This window comes from Homalodisca vitripennis, chromosome 2 (genome assembly GCF_021130785.1).
Source record: "Homalodisca vitripennis isolate AUS2020 chromosome 2, UT_GWSS_2.1, whole genome shotgun sequence".
In the NCBI taxonomy this organism is placed as follows: domain Eukaryota; kingdom Metazoa; phylum Arthropoda; class Insecta; order Hemiptera; family Cicadellidae; genus Homalodisca; species Homalodisca vitripennis.
Genome location: NC_060208.1, coordinates 84539449 through 84558806, shown reverse-complemented (window position 1 = coordinate 84558806; position 19358 = coordinate 84539449). Strand labels below are relative to the sequence as shown.

At 32.7% G+C, this 19358-nt stretch overlaps 1 protein-coding gene across 2 annotated transcripts in view; it reads right to left on the bottom strand.

The window, feature by feature from the left end:
* Positions 1 to 19358, bottom strand: part of LOC124354285 (alpha-tocopherol transfer protein-like) — a 61326-nt gene that overhangs the window by 28074 nt on the left and 13894 nt on the right. Inside the window, exon 1 of one of the 2 annotated variants that reach the window (XM_046804625.1) lies at positions 1137 to 1291. The exons of the other annotated variant lie outside the window; for it this stretch is intronic. Within the exon in view, the coding sequence (XP_046660581.1) occupies positions 1137 to 1140 (4 nt within the window). The 5' untranslated portion in view covers positions 1141 to 1291. Of the gene's footprint in view, positions 1 to 1136; positions 1292 to 19358 lie in introns of those variants that run through there. 2 annotated transcript variants of the gene reach the window in all.

The window sequence follows — 19358 nt, the reverse complement described above, 5'->3', positions numbered from 1 at the left end:
TTAGTTAAAAACATATGAGTTGATTTTCAAGGAACATATCCGTTACAATCAAAAAGGTGGGTGTTGCGAAAATGTTTACCCTGAACACATGTATTAGCATTGGCCATAGGAGCAGGTACAGATAAAAATAGAATTGCTACTGGTGTGTTGCTGGTAAATATCTAGATAAGCTATGACTTGTAGGAGTTTATTTACTTCTAAGGAATTTTGATCTAATTATGCTTTTGGAAAAATCAAAGTTGTCTATAAAAGTGTTTTGACCAAAGTTGTCACCATTTACTGACAAATGTACAGAGCTTAACAAGATGACACAAAAAGCACGGACATGAAATTATTTATAAAAACTTGCAAACATGTATGTTTATGTAAACTGTAATGCAAACCAAGCTCTAGGCTGTACTACAAAAGAAGGTTTTTTTGATACAATTTGCAATGATGTATTATTTATGAGTACATTTGGAGTAGCTGTTCAATTATAGTGTATTTACCTGAAAAACCTAATACATTTTAAAAATCTGTGCTCTATTAAATAGTTAAAAGCAGCATACACAAAACCCACATAATATAAAATATAAACAGTAGTATCAATTAATAATATTTTAATATAAAGACGGAGTAAATTTTGCATATAATATATCATTATTATATAAAAATATACTAAATATAATAAATCCAAATATTGTATTAATGAAACAATTAGTAATAGTAGAAAAAAACGAAATATCATACAAAAATTTAAAGATTACAATTCTACAATATTTGTTATAATTTGTTTAGCTTTGGCTTAGCATTCTACTTAAATATTGTAATTGCATTTCATATTATTAGAACCATTAGCATTACAACGATGAAATGCTAGAATCAAAACTAAATGAACAACGTCAACTCAGATAACTAAGTAAACGGAAATTAGAAATTTTGTTTCTGTATACAAAAGGAATTTATAAATCGGTCTTAATTATAGACTAATATAAAAAACACAAAAATCAGCTTAACAATGAGAAGTCAAACTATGTCTTAGGGTTTATTTAAAGTAGTTGTTTTTGAATGGATTAATTTACTATCAGGTTAGAGTGTGACAAGTTGCGAAATGTTGTATACTTATTATATTAAATTCTATTACAATAAATACTCACGCATTGTCGTCTAATAAGGGTGGTTGTATTTTTCGAAGATATTGCTTCTCTGTTGTAGCCAAGAAAACTAGAGTGGTATTTGCACAACAACGTCGACCACTCAAGTCTCACATTTAGTCTAACTGAGGACCAAGTGACACAGCAATGAGCCGCTTACAGCTGACCGGGTCAAAGACAACAGCTGATTACTTTCTCCGATAAGATCAGCTGATTGTCTACACAGATTACATTGATACCTTCCTTAGCGGCTAATTTGTAGTTTGAATACTGCGTTCGGGCCGTACGGAGTAGATTAATTTTAGGAATAATTGACAACACAGTGAATTGATGTATTTTTATGGAACAGATACATATCAAACATCTGAAAAAGTAATTAAAAAATTACAGGTCCTTAATTGATTCATGTTTTAGTGAAGTTGATTAATGTTTGGTTTTCCAGAAAACGGTAGTAGGTATTAGTAGTAGTTAGTTGTAGTTAGTTGTAGTGGTAGGTAATCATTTGGGTATTCTTCAACAAAGAAATATTAAACTTTAGCTTGAATATTCAGCAAATAAATTTTTAAAATAGCCTAAAAACTAAAATAATATACAATGCACTGTAATCAATTGCATGTGAAAATATTCTACGTATCGAATGCCCAAAACAATATAGAATATAATAATTATAATAAAATGGGCTGTACTACGTCGCATCGAAATATAACGTATTCTAACCTAAGCTATATTACTAGGAGAAAATCTCAACTACGAATTATCATTTAATCTAAGCATAACCATGTCTTAAATAATAAAAGAATTACTCCTAAAAGTTAGATAGTGCCCAAGAAAAGCAATATATTATAAAATAAATAGTGCATGAGGTAAAATACAAAAGATTTTCATTTATTAAATTTGATATTTAAATAATATGATGTGTATTTTCACATATTAAATATTAATTATGCTGATCATAATGTAGCAATAAATAATTTTGAATGGTTGTTGAACGCCCCCTACGAATTCATATATCATGACAATTTCGAAATAATAAGCCACGAGATGTTCAAATGTCAGAGGCCAGAACATGTTGGCAACTTGGTAAATTTACATTTGGTTTATCATAATCGTACAATAAACATTCCAAAAATGTCCCATACAAATGTCCGTCCACATTACAGTCCTATATAAGAAAGTGGTAAATTGTGTGAAATAAGGAAACAACAATAGCACATTTTGCAACAAGTTTTATTAGGCCTCTATTTGGATATATAATTGTGAGATGAACATAAAATCTCATATAAAATTCAAGAATCTGCATTGGAATGTATTGGAAAATAATTTGATACTGTGGAATTTAAGACCTTTGAATATAAAAAATGAAATAACCTTTTTAATTAGTGTAGAAAAACAATTGTATAACAACGCCCGAATGTCAAAGATTAGGATATATCCATACAAAGTTGGTTTTCAATTAAACAAATTAAAAAATCGAATACATTACGGACTTTAAGTTTCAACTTATATCAGTTACATTCTACTGGAGGATGGGAAATTAGAGCCCATTGTACAAGGTTCATTTTCCTTCGGCAAGAACATAATATGTACTTTGTAATAAAAACTACTGTAAATCCAATATAACCTTAACAAACGACGTATTGCACACACTATACACAATATTCCCACAAGTTATATTTTAACTTGGTTAATATATTCTTGTAATAAATTATCCACTCGTCTTCCCAAATGTGTCATAAAATCAATGCAAGCAAAAATATTGAAAATTCGCAACACGGAGGATTTAGGCGGGATAGTGCAACGTGTTTTATGAATCCTATCTAATGTGGGGAGATAGTGATTTTGAATTCATTTAAATCACTTTTGGGTAAATTACGTTATGGAATTTAACTGCCAAGAAGTAGAAACGTACATGTTGTTGGAAGGCAACTTTCACCTCAGGCCCGTTAGGTCTGATTTCCCGAGGCAAATACAAACTTAGCGTTAGGTATATATCAGCTATGGATAAATAAACCTGTTTTGCGGTTATTCTGGAGTGCACCAAAAGCTTTTGGTTTTGAAAATAGCACTGTCAGTATTTAGCTAGGTCGCATCTTATCGTGTTAAACTGTGTTTCAATCTTTTGCAGATTTCATAGTAGTGTGAATAATTTTAAAATCCATTTACGCGTAATAAGTCATAGTAAAAATGAAGCTAATGTTATAAATAATTCTCCCATCAAATTCCTTTATTCGGCTTGTTACGCAGGGTGAATTTTATGTGCCCTTGGTGTTCTGCCATTTTTAGATGTACCAAATCACTCACTACCAATGATGTTTTGGTAGTACATGCGAGTACTTGTCTGTCTTGCTTGCATTTTAGGCCACTACTTGGCATGTCTCTCCTCGAGCTAAGTTATTGTTATTGAATATATAAATGTGATTTTATATTGAGCAAATTACCGCATTCCGTACCTATATTTTAAGACACTAGGAATTAAAAATGTATTAATATAAATTAAACCACTAAACAAATTTGTTTTCCATGTACAATTTATTTAGCAGTACAATAATACTCCAAGTATACGACTAAAATTATGGCGATTTTTAATATGCAATTAATATAATATAAATCTCACTAACTACAGTAAAAGATGAATATGTCTTTATAAATTGTAACAGAAGTGTTATCATTTAGATGGGCGTTGGTCAAAATTAAAAAGTAGTACAAAATCATATGTCACAGTAACACGCTTACATTTCAAATAGTATGATAAGTCATTAGTTGAGTATGATGGCCGAGATTATCAACTAATTCTAATAAAATATTTGCTTTGCGAAATTATTGGGGCAATTACAATTCATACCCAAAGAAATGTACAAGAAAGTAGGGAAGGACATTTAAAATACCTAAAACTGAATGACGTGATTTTACGTAATTGTCTAGAATCTGGTTGAGCACAATGCTAGAAACACCCCAATAGCCATGGATTTCACGGAAAAACTTCCAATGAGAATTCCTATAAAATATATTCTCATTAATAAAGCATCAGAAGGTGAAAGTATATATTTATTGAGTAGACTTTAAGATTTCAATTTTACTTATACTAAAAACTGACCGTTATCTGACAAACATATAAATTGGATTCTTAGGAGATCATGATAAATTTACACCGACAGAAGCAAGAACAATCAATAATATCCAAAGAAGGAAGAACTGAAAACTAGACTTATGAATGAACTTCCCCAGAACAGTCCCATTGCTAGACAATCTCGTTTCTAATATCATCTGCTTTACATAGTACAAGTGTCGTTTGGTCAACTGAAGTTCATTTGCATCGTTTTTGACGATAATACTTGTCGTGTTGGCGTGCAGGTGTGGGGGATCACGCTTTCACCCGACAGGTCGTTTATTTCTTCAGGCGCTCCCAAACTTCTCTATAAACGGTGACATCAATAAACCCACATAGCTCTCTGTAACTAACGGGGATTTGGAGATATACCACAGTTACTTCTATCCATTACACGCTGTCAGAGAAATGAAACAAGTCAACATAATAAGCTTCAAGTGTGTACAATAAATAATAACTATTAAACATAAATACTGAGGAAATAAAAACAACTGTTTTACCGGCTTTAATTACTATTTCTAGAACATGTTAAATAATCTGACAAAACTTCTACACAAAAAGTTACATGAATAGATAATAGATCTCAGTTAGTAACGGTGACTTGGAAATATTCCAGAAGTGAAGTCATTCCATAGTCACTGTTATCCATATACATGCTGTTGAGAACAAAATATCAACAACAACAATCTCAAAGTGTATACAATAAATAATAGAGAATAAGCATTGGACATAAGTACTGAAAATTTAAGAGAACAAAAACAACTTTCCTCACCGGTTTTAAGTACTGTTACTACGACATATTAATTAATACGACTATGAAATTTATTGATTAGTTTCCCACCACTCCCGAACCAATTAGTTCATTAAAATTGGCTTTCTGAGTAGTTTATACATGGACCAATTAGTTTTATATAATCATACAAACTGGTTTTTCGTGAAATCGATGACGGATTTTACGATAAGTCATGCTAAGTAACGATCAGTTTCATTTACATTGAGAACTCATCAGAGGAGGTTTCATCTTTGCACATACGTATATAGAGTAAATTTTATATAGATAGCACAGAGTGTAACTGGTCGTGAGTTTAGCATGAGTTGCTATCTGATACAATTGTGGTCGAGGTGCTTTGCCGCAAAACTCTTATCATTTTTACTGTCGAAAATGACCAATGTTTTATATATAATTATATAAAAACTATTATACTTGCCTTAATGACAGTTTTTAGATAGACTATGACAACGTACAACTTTTGTTTTCGACATATGAAGGTTCAACACGGTGGATATACAAATTTTGATAGAATACCATGGTTATGGAAGTAGTGAACACTATTACTATATTACTAATCATAATTCATAACAAATAATAACAATACCTGGCATGATTATATTTCATATTATGTTCTGACAGGATCATGTGCAATCTGCGTACAGCAAGGTAGGAGTACGCTGCACTACGTTTTACATAACAGGCTTCGCTGATGTTTAATAATGCAACATTTAAAGTCCACAATATAGCTCATTTCATTTTTGAATGATATAGTTCTAGACAAACATACGGAAAAGAAATTGTTATACCTTCCGTAAAAAATTTTATCATCCTACTGAATGATAAAGTGATCCCACCCAGCTAAAGTCCATGATTGGATATGAAACATAATAAATTTATTTTTGGTTATGTAGAAATGAAGTTTTATGCAAAATTTAAAAATCTACATACAAAATATTTTTTAACATAGCCACAGAAACATTCACATTTTTGTTCATTCAATTTTGTTTTGTATTAGTGTTTATATAATAAAAGTCTACTTACCAAGTCAGCATAAAATGATGTTAGATGTGTTGGAATGATTAGGCATGTGTTAATATGTAACATATTAAAATGTAATACGGGTACACTGAGTTTGTTTAAGAATTTATTAATTCTGCTTATTTCCTGTTGCCATCATCCATGTCAGAATAAAACTAAAACAAGACGTCTTACGGAGGTATCTAGCAGACAATTCGCTAGTGTTTGTCCTAATTCTGATAATGATAATACCACGCATGGCTGTATGGCTTCTGTGTTTTCTCTTTTCTGTGAATCAAAAACTGAATTATTATTACTAATGTAGGGTACCTACTGAAGAATAAATGAGTATTAGAATAAATGTTGAAAAGTACGCAGGAAAAGCTTTTGCTGAGTGCGAACTCTAGTAACTGGATGCCAAAGACCTGAGAAGAATGGGAATGGTTCAATTTGACGACCAGTTAGGAGTCCGTAAGGTACGCCTTGCTAGTTCAATGTGCAGGAGCTTTACAACTGGATTAGAGAAACAGGATCATGACAGTCCGTAACATTGTGTAATCGATCCTACTCCATGTGGGGACTTTGTGAGGTCGACCAGACACAGTTGAACGTGTACTAACATTTGAGTAATACGAGTAATCTCAACACGAATGGTTTTTGGACGGGTGTGGGTTGAGAATATTTTTTGTGTTTTTCTTTCAGTTCAATTGGATCTAGGGTTTTGTGTGTTAAAAATTAGGGAGGGCTTTTCTTCACCGAGGTTCCACATAAAAAACAATCCCTCTCCCACTTTGTTGTATATCGTTTGAAAATGTCATTAAAATATTCAAGCCAAGGGTTAGTTGGATGTATTTAAAATTTATGAGCCGAATGATTTTGAAAAAGTGAAATTTTCATAAAAATTTTAGAAACAGCTGCCTTGTACAAGAAACCTTACTTGGGAATATTTCAAAGTATTTTTCCAGTTTAACCTTGAATCTCTTTGGCATAATGAAAGTTGTGCACTATACATGTTCATTAACGTATTATAACACTATTTTTGGAAACGTTTGAGCTAAGACTACCTTCTCTTAAAACTTTAGAGGGGGGCTCGAGAGGTAGGATAAAAATATTGAAATGAATCGAAGCGACTTATCTACTCTTTTAGCCTGACAAATCATGCACTTTTCTTTATCCAACAGTTCATAAATTGAAGGGAGTGGACTGTTTGATAATCCTGAATTTACTAAAATCATGATTTCAAGGCCATTTCTCAACTGTGTTTTAAGAAATGTGTAAATATGCGTTGAGTTCTTGGTTTTCTCAACATCATAAAAGAGTCCATGACTATTAAAATAAAATCCCGTCAAGATTTCCAAACCAGGTCTTCAAATTTAGTTTTTTACATACTTTTTAGGAAAGCGCTTTGCAAAATCTACAGAATATAATTTGTTTGAAAAACAAGTTTTCCTTCCTTTTTGAGATTCTTATAACAAAATGTTGTAAACAAGTTTTGCGATTATATTTCCATATACCGCTAACTATTAAAGTATGTTTTATGTTCATTATCGACTGCAGACCTTAGAATGTTATTCTTGTAAACATGCTAATTCTATTCATACTTAACTAATAAATTACGTTAATAATTTACCCAAAGAAATAAAATAACGTAATGTAAATTCGGAGGAATTTAATTCAAGATTTTCTTGTAATAGATAACTTTTTATACAATACTTATTGAGTTATCTTTTACAATTGCATTTGAACTATTTATAATATATTCTTCATATTCTTGAAACTTACATTTGCATAACGTATTTAATATATTAATGACCCAAATATATATTTCAAATTAATCGGATGTGAAATTACAATTTTATTGAATTAATATTTCCGGAAGTCAATTTAACACCATCCTTTTTAGAAAGGAATCAGTAAATAAGACTCGAAATATTTGCGAATTTCTCCTAACCTCAAATTATCACGGGGCAAGACATCAGAGGTGCCAAAACATGCCACCGAGATGACCTCTTAAGATCGGACAGTGAAAGCAGACATTGCGTCATGAAACGTAACTTTGCTCTCAGCGCTCTCTGTTGGTCCGGGAAACAATTAACATCCCACAGTCAGAGGTCACACAGCAGGGTCACACTTTCCCACAAATGGGAACTGGGGGTTTTACATAGTAATAGTGGACAGAGGCATGCACTCGTAATAGCAGTAAGATTACACCTTGAGGAGGTTTCAGTATTTGCAATATATTTAATTTTGTATTTATATATGTTGTAACCTAGTGAGCGGCATTGAGGGGCGAGGGTCTCAATCGAGAGATTTTATCATCACAAAGATCCAGGATTGAATTTAAGTTCAGAATTTCAATGTTCATACATAACATAAATAACGTAAATAATCTATGTTGTACCTTAACATAGTATGAAATGAATGTCGTGGTGAACATTTCAGAATTGAAATTTAAGATACGCCACTATGTCAAAACAAATTAAAACTAGGCATCAATAGAACTACCAAGTCCATTGAAACAATAACATTCTGATATTGTAAGGACTGGCAGATTGGTACTACTGTCGCCTTCCTCCAGGGTGACGTCTGACCTTCTCTCAAGTAGTTCTCTCGGGATATAGGTCTGATTACGGGACATGGTCACCTGAGGAAGCATCTTCACAGAGTCGGCATCCTTTGAGAGGATCCGCTTTGTAGAATATGTGATGAGCAGGATGAAACTGCCGAACACCTACACTTTGATTGAGCATCCTACAATCCTACAACATCCTACAATAGCAAGTGAGCGGTATGTCATCTTTGGTAGTTTGGACAAGGATGGTGAATTTCCCCAGGAAGACCTGATAGGTTGTTTTCGGCGGTTTGTGGAACTGCTGAAATCATGGACAGGTAGGCCTCATTGTGAGCTTCCGGGGTGCACAAAAAGCCCCTGAGGCTTAAGTGCATGGCAATAGGCCACTCCATAGAAGAAGAAGAAGGACTGGCAATACCAAATGAGCCATTGAAATAAAAACACCATAGAAACTGCCAATCTCATTGAATCATTTACTCGTTCATGAATATAGTACATGGATTTGTATTGTGAAATACATTTTTGTAGTCAACCATACTTTTTTACTGTGTAGAAACACTTTGTTCATCAAACGTTTTATTTCTTCCTTAGACAATATTTGGACAATTTCCACGAAGAATATTAGAGTTCGTTACTCTAAAATTATGGAGATTTGTAAATTCTAAATAGGTTTCAGGAAGAAGCGGCGTGTTCAGGGTAAAGACCAAGAGCTCGACGGTTAGATGGATACAATGTTACTTGTAACCTGAACATTCATTCATATTTCATGGGTTTATTATTTAATAGCGTTTAAAACTCAAATGTTTGATATTGTTTTTGGATAATTAATAGATTTGAATTGTTTACTTTCAAGCAAATGTACATATTATACGCGCCGTGGACATACATATCAGAATAGCTCTAATGTGACTGTCAAATTTATTTTTGCAGTAAAACCCCCCTAATTGTTACTATGCACATATATTATAAATTTTTAGTCCATTACTACGAAATGGAGATGAGTGCGTTTAGGCCCAATCATGTCTATTAAAACACCAGAAAACTATTTGGGCGGTTCTTGGAGAGGAGAGAATCATAAGGAAGAGTTCATATAAGAAAAATAAAATATGCTATTGCGAGATATCTTACCTCTAAAAAGTATCTGTCAGTATTTCCTAAACAAGCTGTACCTTTAGTACAGAACACAAGAAACGAACTGTCCTCTTGATAATAAATTAGTTATTGGATTGGCCCCTTAAAATTTGATCATAATTAAGACACTGGTTGCAGATTTCCCTCATTAAGAGTACGGAAGGAAATCCCTTTCAAAAGCATATAGAGGAAAGTTGGTCTCACGTGAACATAAGTTATCGTGCGTGGTAGAGTGAGCGCTTGGGTTGGCCATTTCATGACCGATTGTTCGCAGGTTGCATAACAAACAAGCTCTGGTGGCACAACATCCTGGGAATCCTGTGGACTTCTTGGAATACGCAGGATGTTACTTACTTGATACGAATCCAGTGAGAGCTTCAAATAACGTTGCTCAGAGAAAGTTGTGTTAAAAATTTGGAACCAACATTTTCAGAACGATTTCAGATTTGTCAATAAACAATTAAACATAAATATGTAGACAAATCTACAGCAGTTAATTTTAAATTAACGTAGGTTCAGGGACTGATAAGTATCACATAAATACTACTTAAATTATGATACAAAACTTAATCATTCCTTAATCGAAAACAAATTCAAATCCAATTGTTAATTTTTTAGAAAAATAGTAATATACAAAACGATTTTACTAAACCAATTTGCTGGCAAAGGAACCATCGGGGTCAATGGCGTTGCTTGTTAGAGTCTCCAAATTGGAGGCATATTCCGTTTTTTAAGACAGTGCAATCGGCTTATGTTTTGGGTTGTATTTTATAATTGCCACCATTTTGCTAGTGAAAAAAGTTTTTTTTCACTAAACGAGGAAGTCTAGATATTTAAATTGTTTTCGGGAAAATTTGATATCAGACTCATTTAACTGTGGTTTGAGATTTGTAACATGATATTTGTAACACATACATGAATCATGACATAATGAAATTATGAGTTTGTTTTATTAAACATTATTAAAACTAAGAGTTTTTGTATTAAAACATACAATTTCCTTAATCATCTTTAACATATTGTGAAAAATCCACACTCCTTAACTGATTTTCCGTGAATCTGATTTCATGATGTTTAAATTACTATTTTAAACTCAACAGTTCGTCGTACAGTTGGAAGAAGAGTGGAAAGATGTTTTTTTGAAATTGTCTTTAACACTCTAAACTAGAAGAAAACCGATTACAACCACATTTATGCCTTAAATTTTAATCAGTTTTGTGTGGAATATGTTCTAGTCTAAATGTCATCTGGGATGTTGTAGATGAAGCTTTTTTTGCCTACTCTTAATTTAATCTACAATTTAATCTGAATTTAATTGGAGGATTGAAAGCAATCCAACGAATACTAATAATTTTCTATTTTGCGAGGCCTTTCGACAGCAACACTATCTTCATCAGACACATCTCATCATCTGAAATGTTATTACATTGCTATATTTTGATTGGGTTAAGAGGATCAGTCAAGCTGTTAAGCATTTATTCCTTATGGTATATTTCCAGTTAGGAAATCCAGTATTTGCTGTTGTAAAATCAGAGTAAGTAACAAACTTTTTGATGGAAAAGGCGATATTAGAATATATCAGCAGGTTGATTGATTAACAAGGAATTTCATCTGAGTGATTAATAAGGAGTTCCAGCTTCTAACACAAAATTTAGATTTGCCATAGACTTTTCAGATATAAACTAAGAACTTAGTAATAAGAAAACATAATATCCAAAACGAACAGCAATGCCCCTCAAAGTCAATCTCGGTGATCAGTAGTACGAATCATGAAACCCGATAAATTTGGATATCTCCACTCAATCAGGATAACCTGCCTTTCAAAGAATATAAATCGGGTTTCCTAGATCATTTGGGGGTTAGTTGGAGAGGAATCAAGTTCCTAATGTAGGTAGTTTAATCGTTTATCTATGTTTATTCGATTTTTCATACAGTACGTACTTTTTACAGCTTTTTGAACATGACAATTTTGAAGTTAACGTATTTTGGATTCTTGATGTAATGATAAATGAATTGAATTTGTAGAAAATTTTAAAACTGCTTAATTATTACTAAACAAAAAAATGTAGTTAAAAACTGTTAAATAATACAATTACGAGCATTAATGACTCCGAATGTGTAACACCTCTTGTGAGAGAACATCTGCTAAACGCTCCATCTTTGTTTGTGTACTCAGATGCTCAGTACAGTTTAAAACGGCTATGAAGCTATTTATCACCGATCCACTCATTTAAGTCAATACTTCTGATCACAAATCAAGCTGATGATACTATTTATCACATTACATGCCTTTTGAAACCATAAAAAATTCTTCTGACTTAAATTTTAAGTTACCAAAAATCACGAGTGAAAGCTATGAACTATCATTTACGAGAGATTTCATATTCATACCCATAAAGATATCTCACTTCACTTACAAGCTTTGAGCCTCACTCGTATTGAGTCTTATTCTCATATTACCAATTTGGAAATTATTTTATGTATATAGGACATTTCCTTTGACGAATAAAATAGAATAAGACGTACTGAACGAATGAAAGTGATTGGTGAAGATTTTATTCTGTTAAAGAAAGTATTCATTTAATTTAGTAGTCGAAGTTTGATATTTTCCTCGGGCTAAGATCCAACCGACTACAGTGAGATTACAGGGATTCGCACTGTTACCAAGAGAAGGCAACGACGTGTCTCGGCCATAATCATGGGGTCAAGAAGTTTTAGATTGCCTCATGTGGGTCGTAGACAGGTTTGCGGTCGACCTTGTAACGAGTGTGTGTATGCGCGAGCTTGTCGTAAAACCGAACCTTGCCATCCACAGCTGAGCGTACTCTGGTCTATCCGGCTACCATAACCTGTTTATATACACCTGACATCTTCATTTATATATCTCCACCCCTTTCATCGCCACGTACATTTCATACATACAGTTAAAGGAGGACTTATTTTATAAGTTGAACTGTCGACTGAGGAATCTGCGGTATATACAGACGATTGCAATGGCTTCAAGGTGACATCTAGAAAACGGGACCATGCTTGAGAAGTCATTTGTACACATTCAAAGTTATTTTATTACATTGGTGAAAATAAAGTTAATTTTAAATTCACATGAAATCCTTGATGGGGTATTAGAATCAATGGAGCTTATTTTTTATAATTTTGATAATATCCTTATTGGTTAAATGTGAAGGGTAAGAGCAGCTCGTATCATGAAATATGGTCAATGAAAATAAGGGGAATTCACCGTCAACAAATATATATATATATATTTTTTTTTTTAATTTTATATTTTTCTTGTTCTGTATTATTTAAAAAATAGTGATATATAATACCTATATGCTTAACATTTCAAGCCACTCAATTACATTTAAAACGTCATATGAACATTGCTAGTTTTCCATTTTTCATCCTTTTACGTTGGCTCTTTTTAATGTTGGTTATACTACTCTTCATTCCTTTTGGCTGGTATAAAAAAATCAAACCAGTGTGTAGAGATTTTTCGTACAAGACTCAAATCCTGAATGGCTCATGGGAAGACTCAAAGTCCAAATGATTCGTTGAATAATGTTCTATGGTAACGAGTACCAAAAGGAGTTTTTGTTGTACTTGAAATTCTCAAAATAAGAATTTGAGATTCTATAATAACTTACAAACTTGTTTACTTATGTATAGTCAAGGTGTTGCAAGAACTATTTGGCTGGTACGAACTGTGTACTTAAGCTAAAGGCGCTCGATGAAATGTGGTAAATAGCAGCCGATAAAATAGCTGATCGGTTGATAAAGAAGGCCAGAGAAGCAGCAAGAGGTAAGAATATGAAGTTGGACGATATGGAAGAAAAAGAGGGGCTTTATGGGTCTGGAATAATTACCGTTTCATAATAAAGACAATATTATTTCTTTGCCCTTAATTTCGTAAGAAACTCAAATTTCAACTTTATATACACTTTTTCCTAACAGTTATAAATATAGTTCCTTAAACTTTTGACTACATATTCCCTTCAACCTTCTTTATATGGCAAACCTGCATTTACTGCGTCATATCTTATAAAATTAATATTAAATTATTCAAGATTTTAATGTAATTTTTTGAAAGCGTATATGTATAAATTGTATAAATCTTCGAATTCATATAAGCTTAATTTGAGGTTATGGTTTCCTGGCTATAGTAAGTTTTAAGTATACGGTACCAAAATTTGACAAATTTAACAATGCGTTAAGTAGGACAACATATTCTCCCACATCCGTGATAATCTGGACACCTAAAGAACAATAATTTAGGATTTATGGCGCTAACCAGGGTTGACGCCATAAGAAATGTTAGGTATGTCATAAGACACGATGCCAAAATCTGCGATAGCAAGCTTATACCGGGTCGGGAGGTGTGGCAGGAGGGACCAGAACGAACTTTCTCTAAAGCGGCTTTTGTGTGTCTATCATTAGAGAACGTGTTAGGCCCACTTCACAGATAAGTTATGTATACAATGGGGCACTTCAGATTCAGTGCAGTGGTTTTGATGGAAATTTCGTCTTCTATGATGGATTACAAGGTGAAGCCCATACACGTTGAGCTCTATCAACGAAAAAAAAAGAAAACATTCCATAGAAAGTAAAAGAGAATGCTATAGGATTGAAGATTGAAAACTAGATTTATAATAAAGAGTATAAGCTATCGCAAAATTTGTGTTTTGGAATTTCGCAAGATCGTTTTGGATAATACCTGACCTAGCAGAGAGCATGTGTTCACTTATTCCACAAATTAATAATTCACATTTCATCACTTTTAAGAATTTAAAAGACAGATTAAAAACATTGTTTACCGGCAATACCAGTTAACCGTCAATATTTTAAAACAAAATTATATAACAACATATTTTAAGACAGAGTTTAAGACGAACATTGTATTGAAGGTAATATTGTTTTGTGAAATAAGGAGTTATCTAATAGGATTTGTATATAAGTGTAGGTGGTTAAAATCAATAGGTTCATCTCAATTAAGTCAGATTTAACCACGTCAACAGATTCTATGCTTATGTTAACTTGTGACTAGCACGGGAGTACCAGGAGATCAGAAGCGAGTGGTTGATTTATTTGATCCGTTCTAGAGAGTGTTGTCACTCACTAGGTCGGTGAGTCAGAACTGCTAACGAATTACATAACATTTGGCGGATAGCTCAAATTAAAACTGAGGTGATTAACAACAATGAGGTTGAGTCGCTGGAGGAGACGGTGCGGCGTCGCTTTCCCTTCACTGCTGATGGACAGAAAGACCTTTAGTTGCGTGATAAGGCAGTGGGCGAGGTTGATTAATTGGGAACCGGGATGAGCTCGGGCCAGAGACTGATCGCATCGTCAACCTTCTCTACTGTTCCGTAGAAAGGACAGCCAGTGTAGAATTCATTCTGTCTCTAGCTGATAAACTATTACTATTGATTGATGAGATGAAAGACTTTCATGAGAGCTTTTGAGTATTTCGGATATTGGTTGTATAAATACAAGAAAAAGTCATTATATTAGAGGACACAATACATTACAGGAGAATGGGAGTTTTCAAGACTTAACAAAACAAATAACGAACGTTAGGTGAAGAAATGTGCACATTTGTATGAGAGATATTTGGGTACTCCAGTTCTTCTTCGGGTAGAATGGTGATATACAGATTCGATCTCCAAATCTTAAATGTGTACCATCTGAAGGTGATCTGTTCATATGTGTAAGGCTAGTGTCACAAAATGCACTTGACTCGGGTAAAGCAACTTTAATATTTCATTGTTTAAAAACCCCTTCGAATAAGCACATTGAAGTATCAATCATAGTTGAGAGTTGTGGAGAATCAATAAGCAACAGCCAAAACAAATTTCTTGTATTGTTCCTTATGGTAAACACAACAATAGATTTCGAAAATATTTCTTTTTAGTTTTCTATTGGAACCAATGTTTAATAGCATAACAAACAATAATTAGCATTATAGAATGTATTCATGAAGTTTTAGTATTCATGAGAAATACTTTAACACTCTGCCGTTATTTGCTTAAAATCTACCATCTGTTCCTGTGGTTAAAAACACATTCAGGAGCCAAACGAGTGTCGGCTAACCCTTAATTGGAGCTTTTGCTCAATGAGGAAACACTAGGTCGGTTCTGTCTGCCTAAAGACTATCTCATTACGTAAACACGCAGGGATTTTGTAGTTTCAAAACAGGCTGGAAATCCTGAAAGTATTTTCTCTTTTACGTAACAGTTCTTTCTGTCATAACTCTCAGAGTTTTCAATATAGAAGCAATAAATTTGCCTCCATTATACAGATTTTAAACACTCTTAAGAAGCCAAACTTTTGTACTCTGGGTGGGTTACAATTAAACTATAATTGTAAATGAGTAAAACAGTCAAGTGAGCAAAGATGTATACTAGAAATCCATATACTAAAAACAACGTTTAAAAGTTTAATTTAGAGTAATTTAAATAATTTAAAATAAAAATAATTAATGATGTTTATATGATAATTTTCTATGTGAACTTGCTAATCTAACATATACCCTATAGGATATTAATAATAACACATATAAGATAAATATTCGTAAATAGTACCAAAAGTTACATTAAACTATTTACATTACAGGTATATTGAATAAAAATTTTACCAACATTTTACCAACTATATCAGCATTCCCACGTCTACCATCAACAAACCCGCACCGCTAATTAAAATTGGGAGCTGACCCACAACAAACCTTGGACGCTTGTCAATTCATATGATACTATCAGGTAGTTTATTTCATGTCTGACGTAAAGTAAATGTTTTATAGGTCGGTTTACTATGAAAAATACGATTTATAATAAATGAAGTCATCCCGATAAGTATTGAGATTTGTTTTTAACAAATGTTTTGTAACGTATTTATCTAGTCAAGAACCCCCCAAAATCACGACAGTTTGTCACTAGCTGCTTAAATTTATGCAGATATTAGTTTTATATATAACTAACAGTTACGTAAAAATGTAACACTGAAAGATAGGCGTATATTCACACGATTTCCAAGATTCTTGATTTTATCCTGGACTTAAAAAAATGGAGTAATCGTGTGAGTACTTCCTAAGGAAATACTCATTTATTCGAACAAGGTACACCATCCAGTGTGCAAAACGCCCATAAAAATTGAAATAGGAAGTGGCAGAAATAAAGATAGTATCCGAAGTTCAGTAGTATAACTACACAGTACTACTATAACAGTACTATAACAGTAGTATTCACTTTATCGGTCATAGTTTATCATATATTACAGAAATCTACAAGAGGATTTTACTTTTTAAGAATTTTACATATTTTTAGTATTTTTTTTCCATTCGTAATGTGTTGTCAACCACGACACGTAATAATAGGAATTAAAGAAATAATTGAATTATTATTTACGAAATAAACTAAGCTAGCCAGCGATTCAAGTTGTGGAAGAGTCAAAGGTCCACTACAATTACAGAAGGACCAGAAGCTTCCAGGAAGCGTATAATGATGTCTTCCAAGATATATCCTTGATTCTCGGAATCTATAATTCGCGTTTAGATGCAAATGGTGTTTTATAACCACTAATGGAGCTTATAATGTGCTTATTCACTGTGTCAAATACCTAGGATAGTAAGTGTAATTCTAATATAATTTATGCCCTTCATTAAATACAATAAGGAAATCGGAGTTAGAATTGAACTTTGAAAGTTAGTTATTTATTCATTATTTTAGTTATAAAGTTCATTATTTACAAAACCAATGAGTTTTATAAATTCAGTATTACATTAATTGAATTCAGTATTAAACTAGTATTGTGTTTCTTAGATCAGAATTCTTATTACAATGCAGGATGATTTAAAGTTTTTACAGAATTAAATTTATAATTTTTCTAAAATAAAACACAGTTAAAATACTTAAAGTTTAATTAAGAAAAACTGTCACAAATTTACACTTAAATCTTTGGAATAAATTAAGATACAAATAATTCGTTGTATAATAAATCCTTCTACGAGCGACGCATGACTGGAAACAAATATTAATTGTTTCTTTTCTATTTGACAAAAATGAAATATAAAAGAATAGGATTACATCCAAGGACAATAAAATTGCTTGACGGTAAAAGATTCTCAACATTTTCAATGCCTGAAATACATTAAAAATAATTTGAACTCATAAAAACTAACATTATTTGTGCTAATTACATTATTTAAACTTGTAGCTTTTGAAGGTATGTATCAACTATATAAAAGGTTATTTAAGGTTGGTTTATCGGAATTTTGAACAGAACACAGAACATATAGACAACAATTATAATTTCAGAAAAACCAACGATGTAAAAGAGAAAAATAGATTATGTAATTACCCATGAAATACAAGTCTGTTGCGGTCTATATAGAATTCCAATATTTATGTAGTATGATATAGTCATATCAATAGCTTGACATACTAAATAAATTTAGTGCAAGCGTTTTGAGTTCATTTTTCACGCTCTCTGTGTTAGAATCACATAATTTCTGCCAATTTCCAATCTTAAAAAACATCCACGACGACGCAACCCATATACTATATAAACACGATATACGCATGTAACACACGTCCGTCGTAATTCGCCGGTGAGCAACAAAGCGATTTAATAACAAGTAATCCCCAAAACACTAAAATCAATCAAAATAATAATTTCTAAAATCTGTCCCCCTATTCGTTCTTCACCAGTTAACAAACGATATAGTTTCAAAAATTAGGTTTATACAACATTTTAAGAAAATCGGTTTACATAAAATACTTTTAAGTCAAGAAAATCACTCTAAAGATGGCTTGTAGGTTATAATCGGCCCCAGTTTTATCCCTGTAGGTCTTAGATGCAACTGCAAGAACAATCAATATATGTAGATAAATCAAGGGGAGTATCATTCAAGGGTTACAAGCGCAAAAAATATAGGGACCTAAAAAACTGAATCCTTGATCTTAGAATTTGTTTTTTATTTTCCATATGTATAATGTCGCGGCAATCCTACCTTCAAAAATCCTGACTACACTACTGACCGTAATTTCTTATTTTCTCCATGGAAATCCCTTAATAAGTAAGTGAAGGCAAACGATGTGTGGAAATTGTATAATATATGATATTTATAACATTGCCACACAATTACCATCCAAGGATGTCTCTTCTGACAGTTCTTTGTCTTTCACTTCTCGCTATCATTAGACTTACCTAAGAGAGCAAATTGATAATGTAACAAGATATCCCACAGTCGACCAATGTGGAAGGTTGCATGCAGGCAGTGACGACTTCCTCTGCAATCTTGTGGCCAGGTCATATGCGACAGACGTAATAATACTACGTCCCAGGGGTCAAAGCGTCCAGGGTTATATAATATAGTATTGTATCTTTTTCGAACGGAGATTGAAACCCATCGTATTGAATAAGTTGTTTGTAGAATGAGCGTGCAGGCCATGTGTACAAATCTGCTGAATAACGACTTACGAGTAAGTGGCATCCTTCCACTTTGATAGTTGTCGTTTGTCGCCAAGTAATTAATAACGCCACTCTATCAACTTATCTTGTCGTCTACGTATTGACTGGTTACGGTGAGCTAATATCTAGGCAATGTCGGAAAATGGTGGATAAAACTAGCCT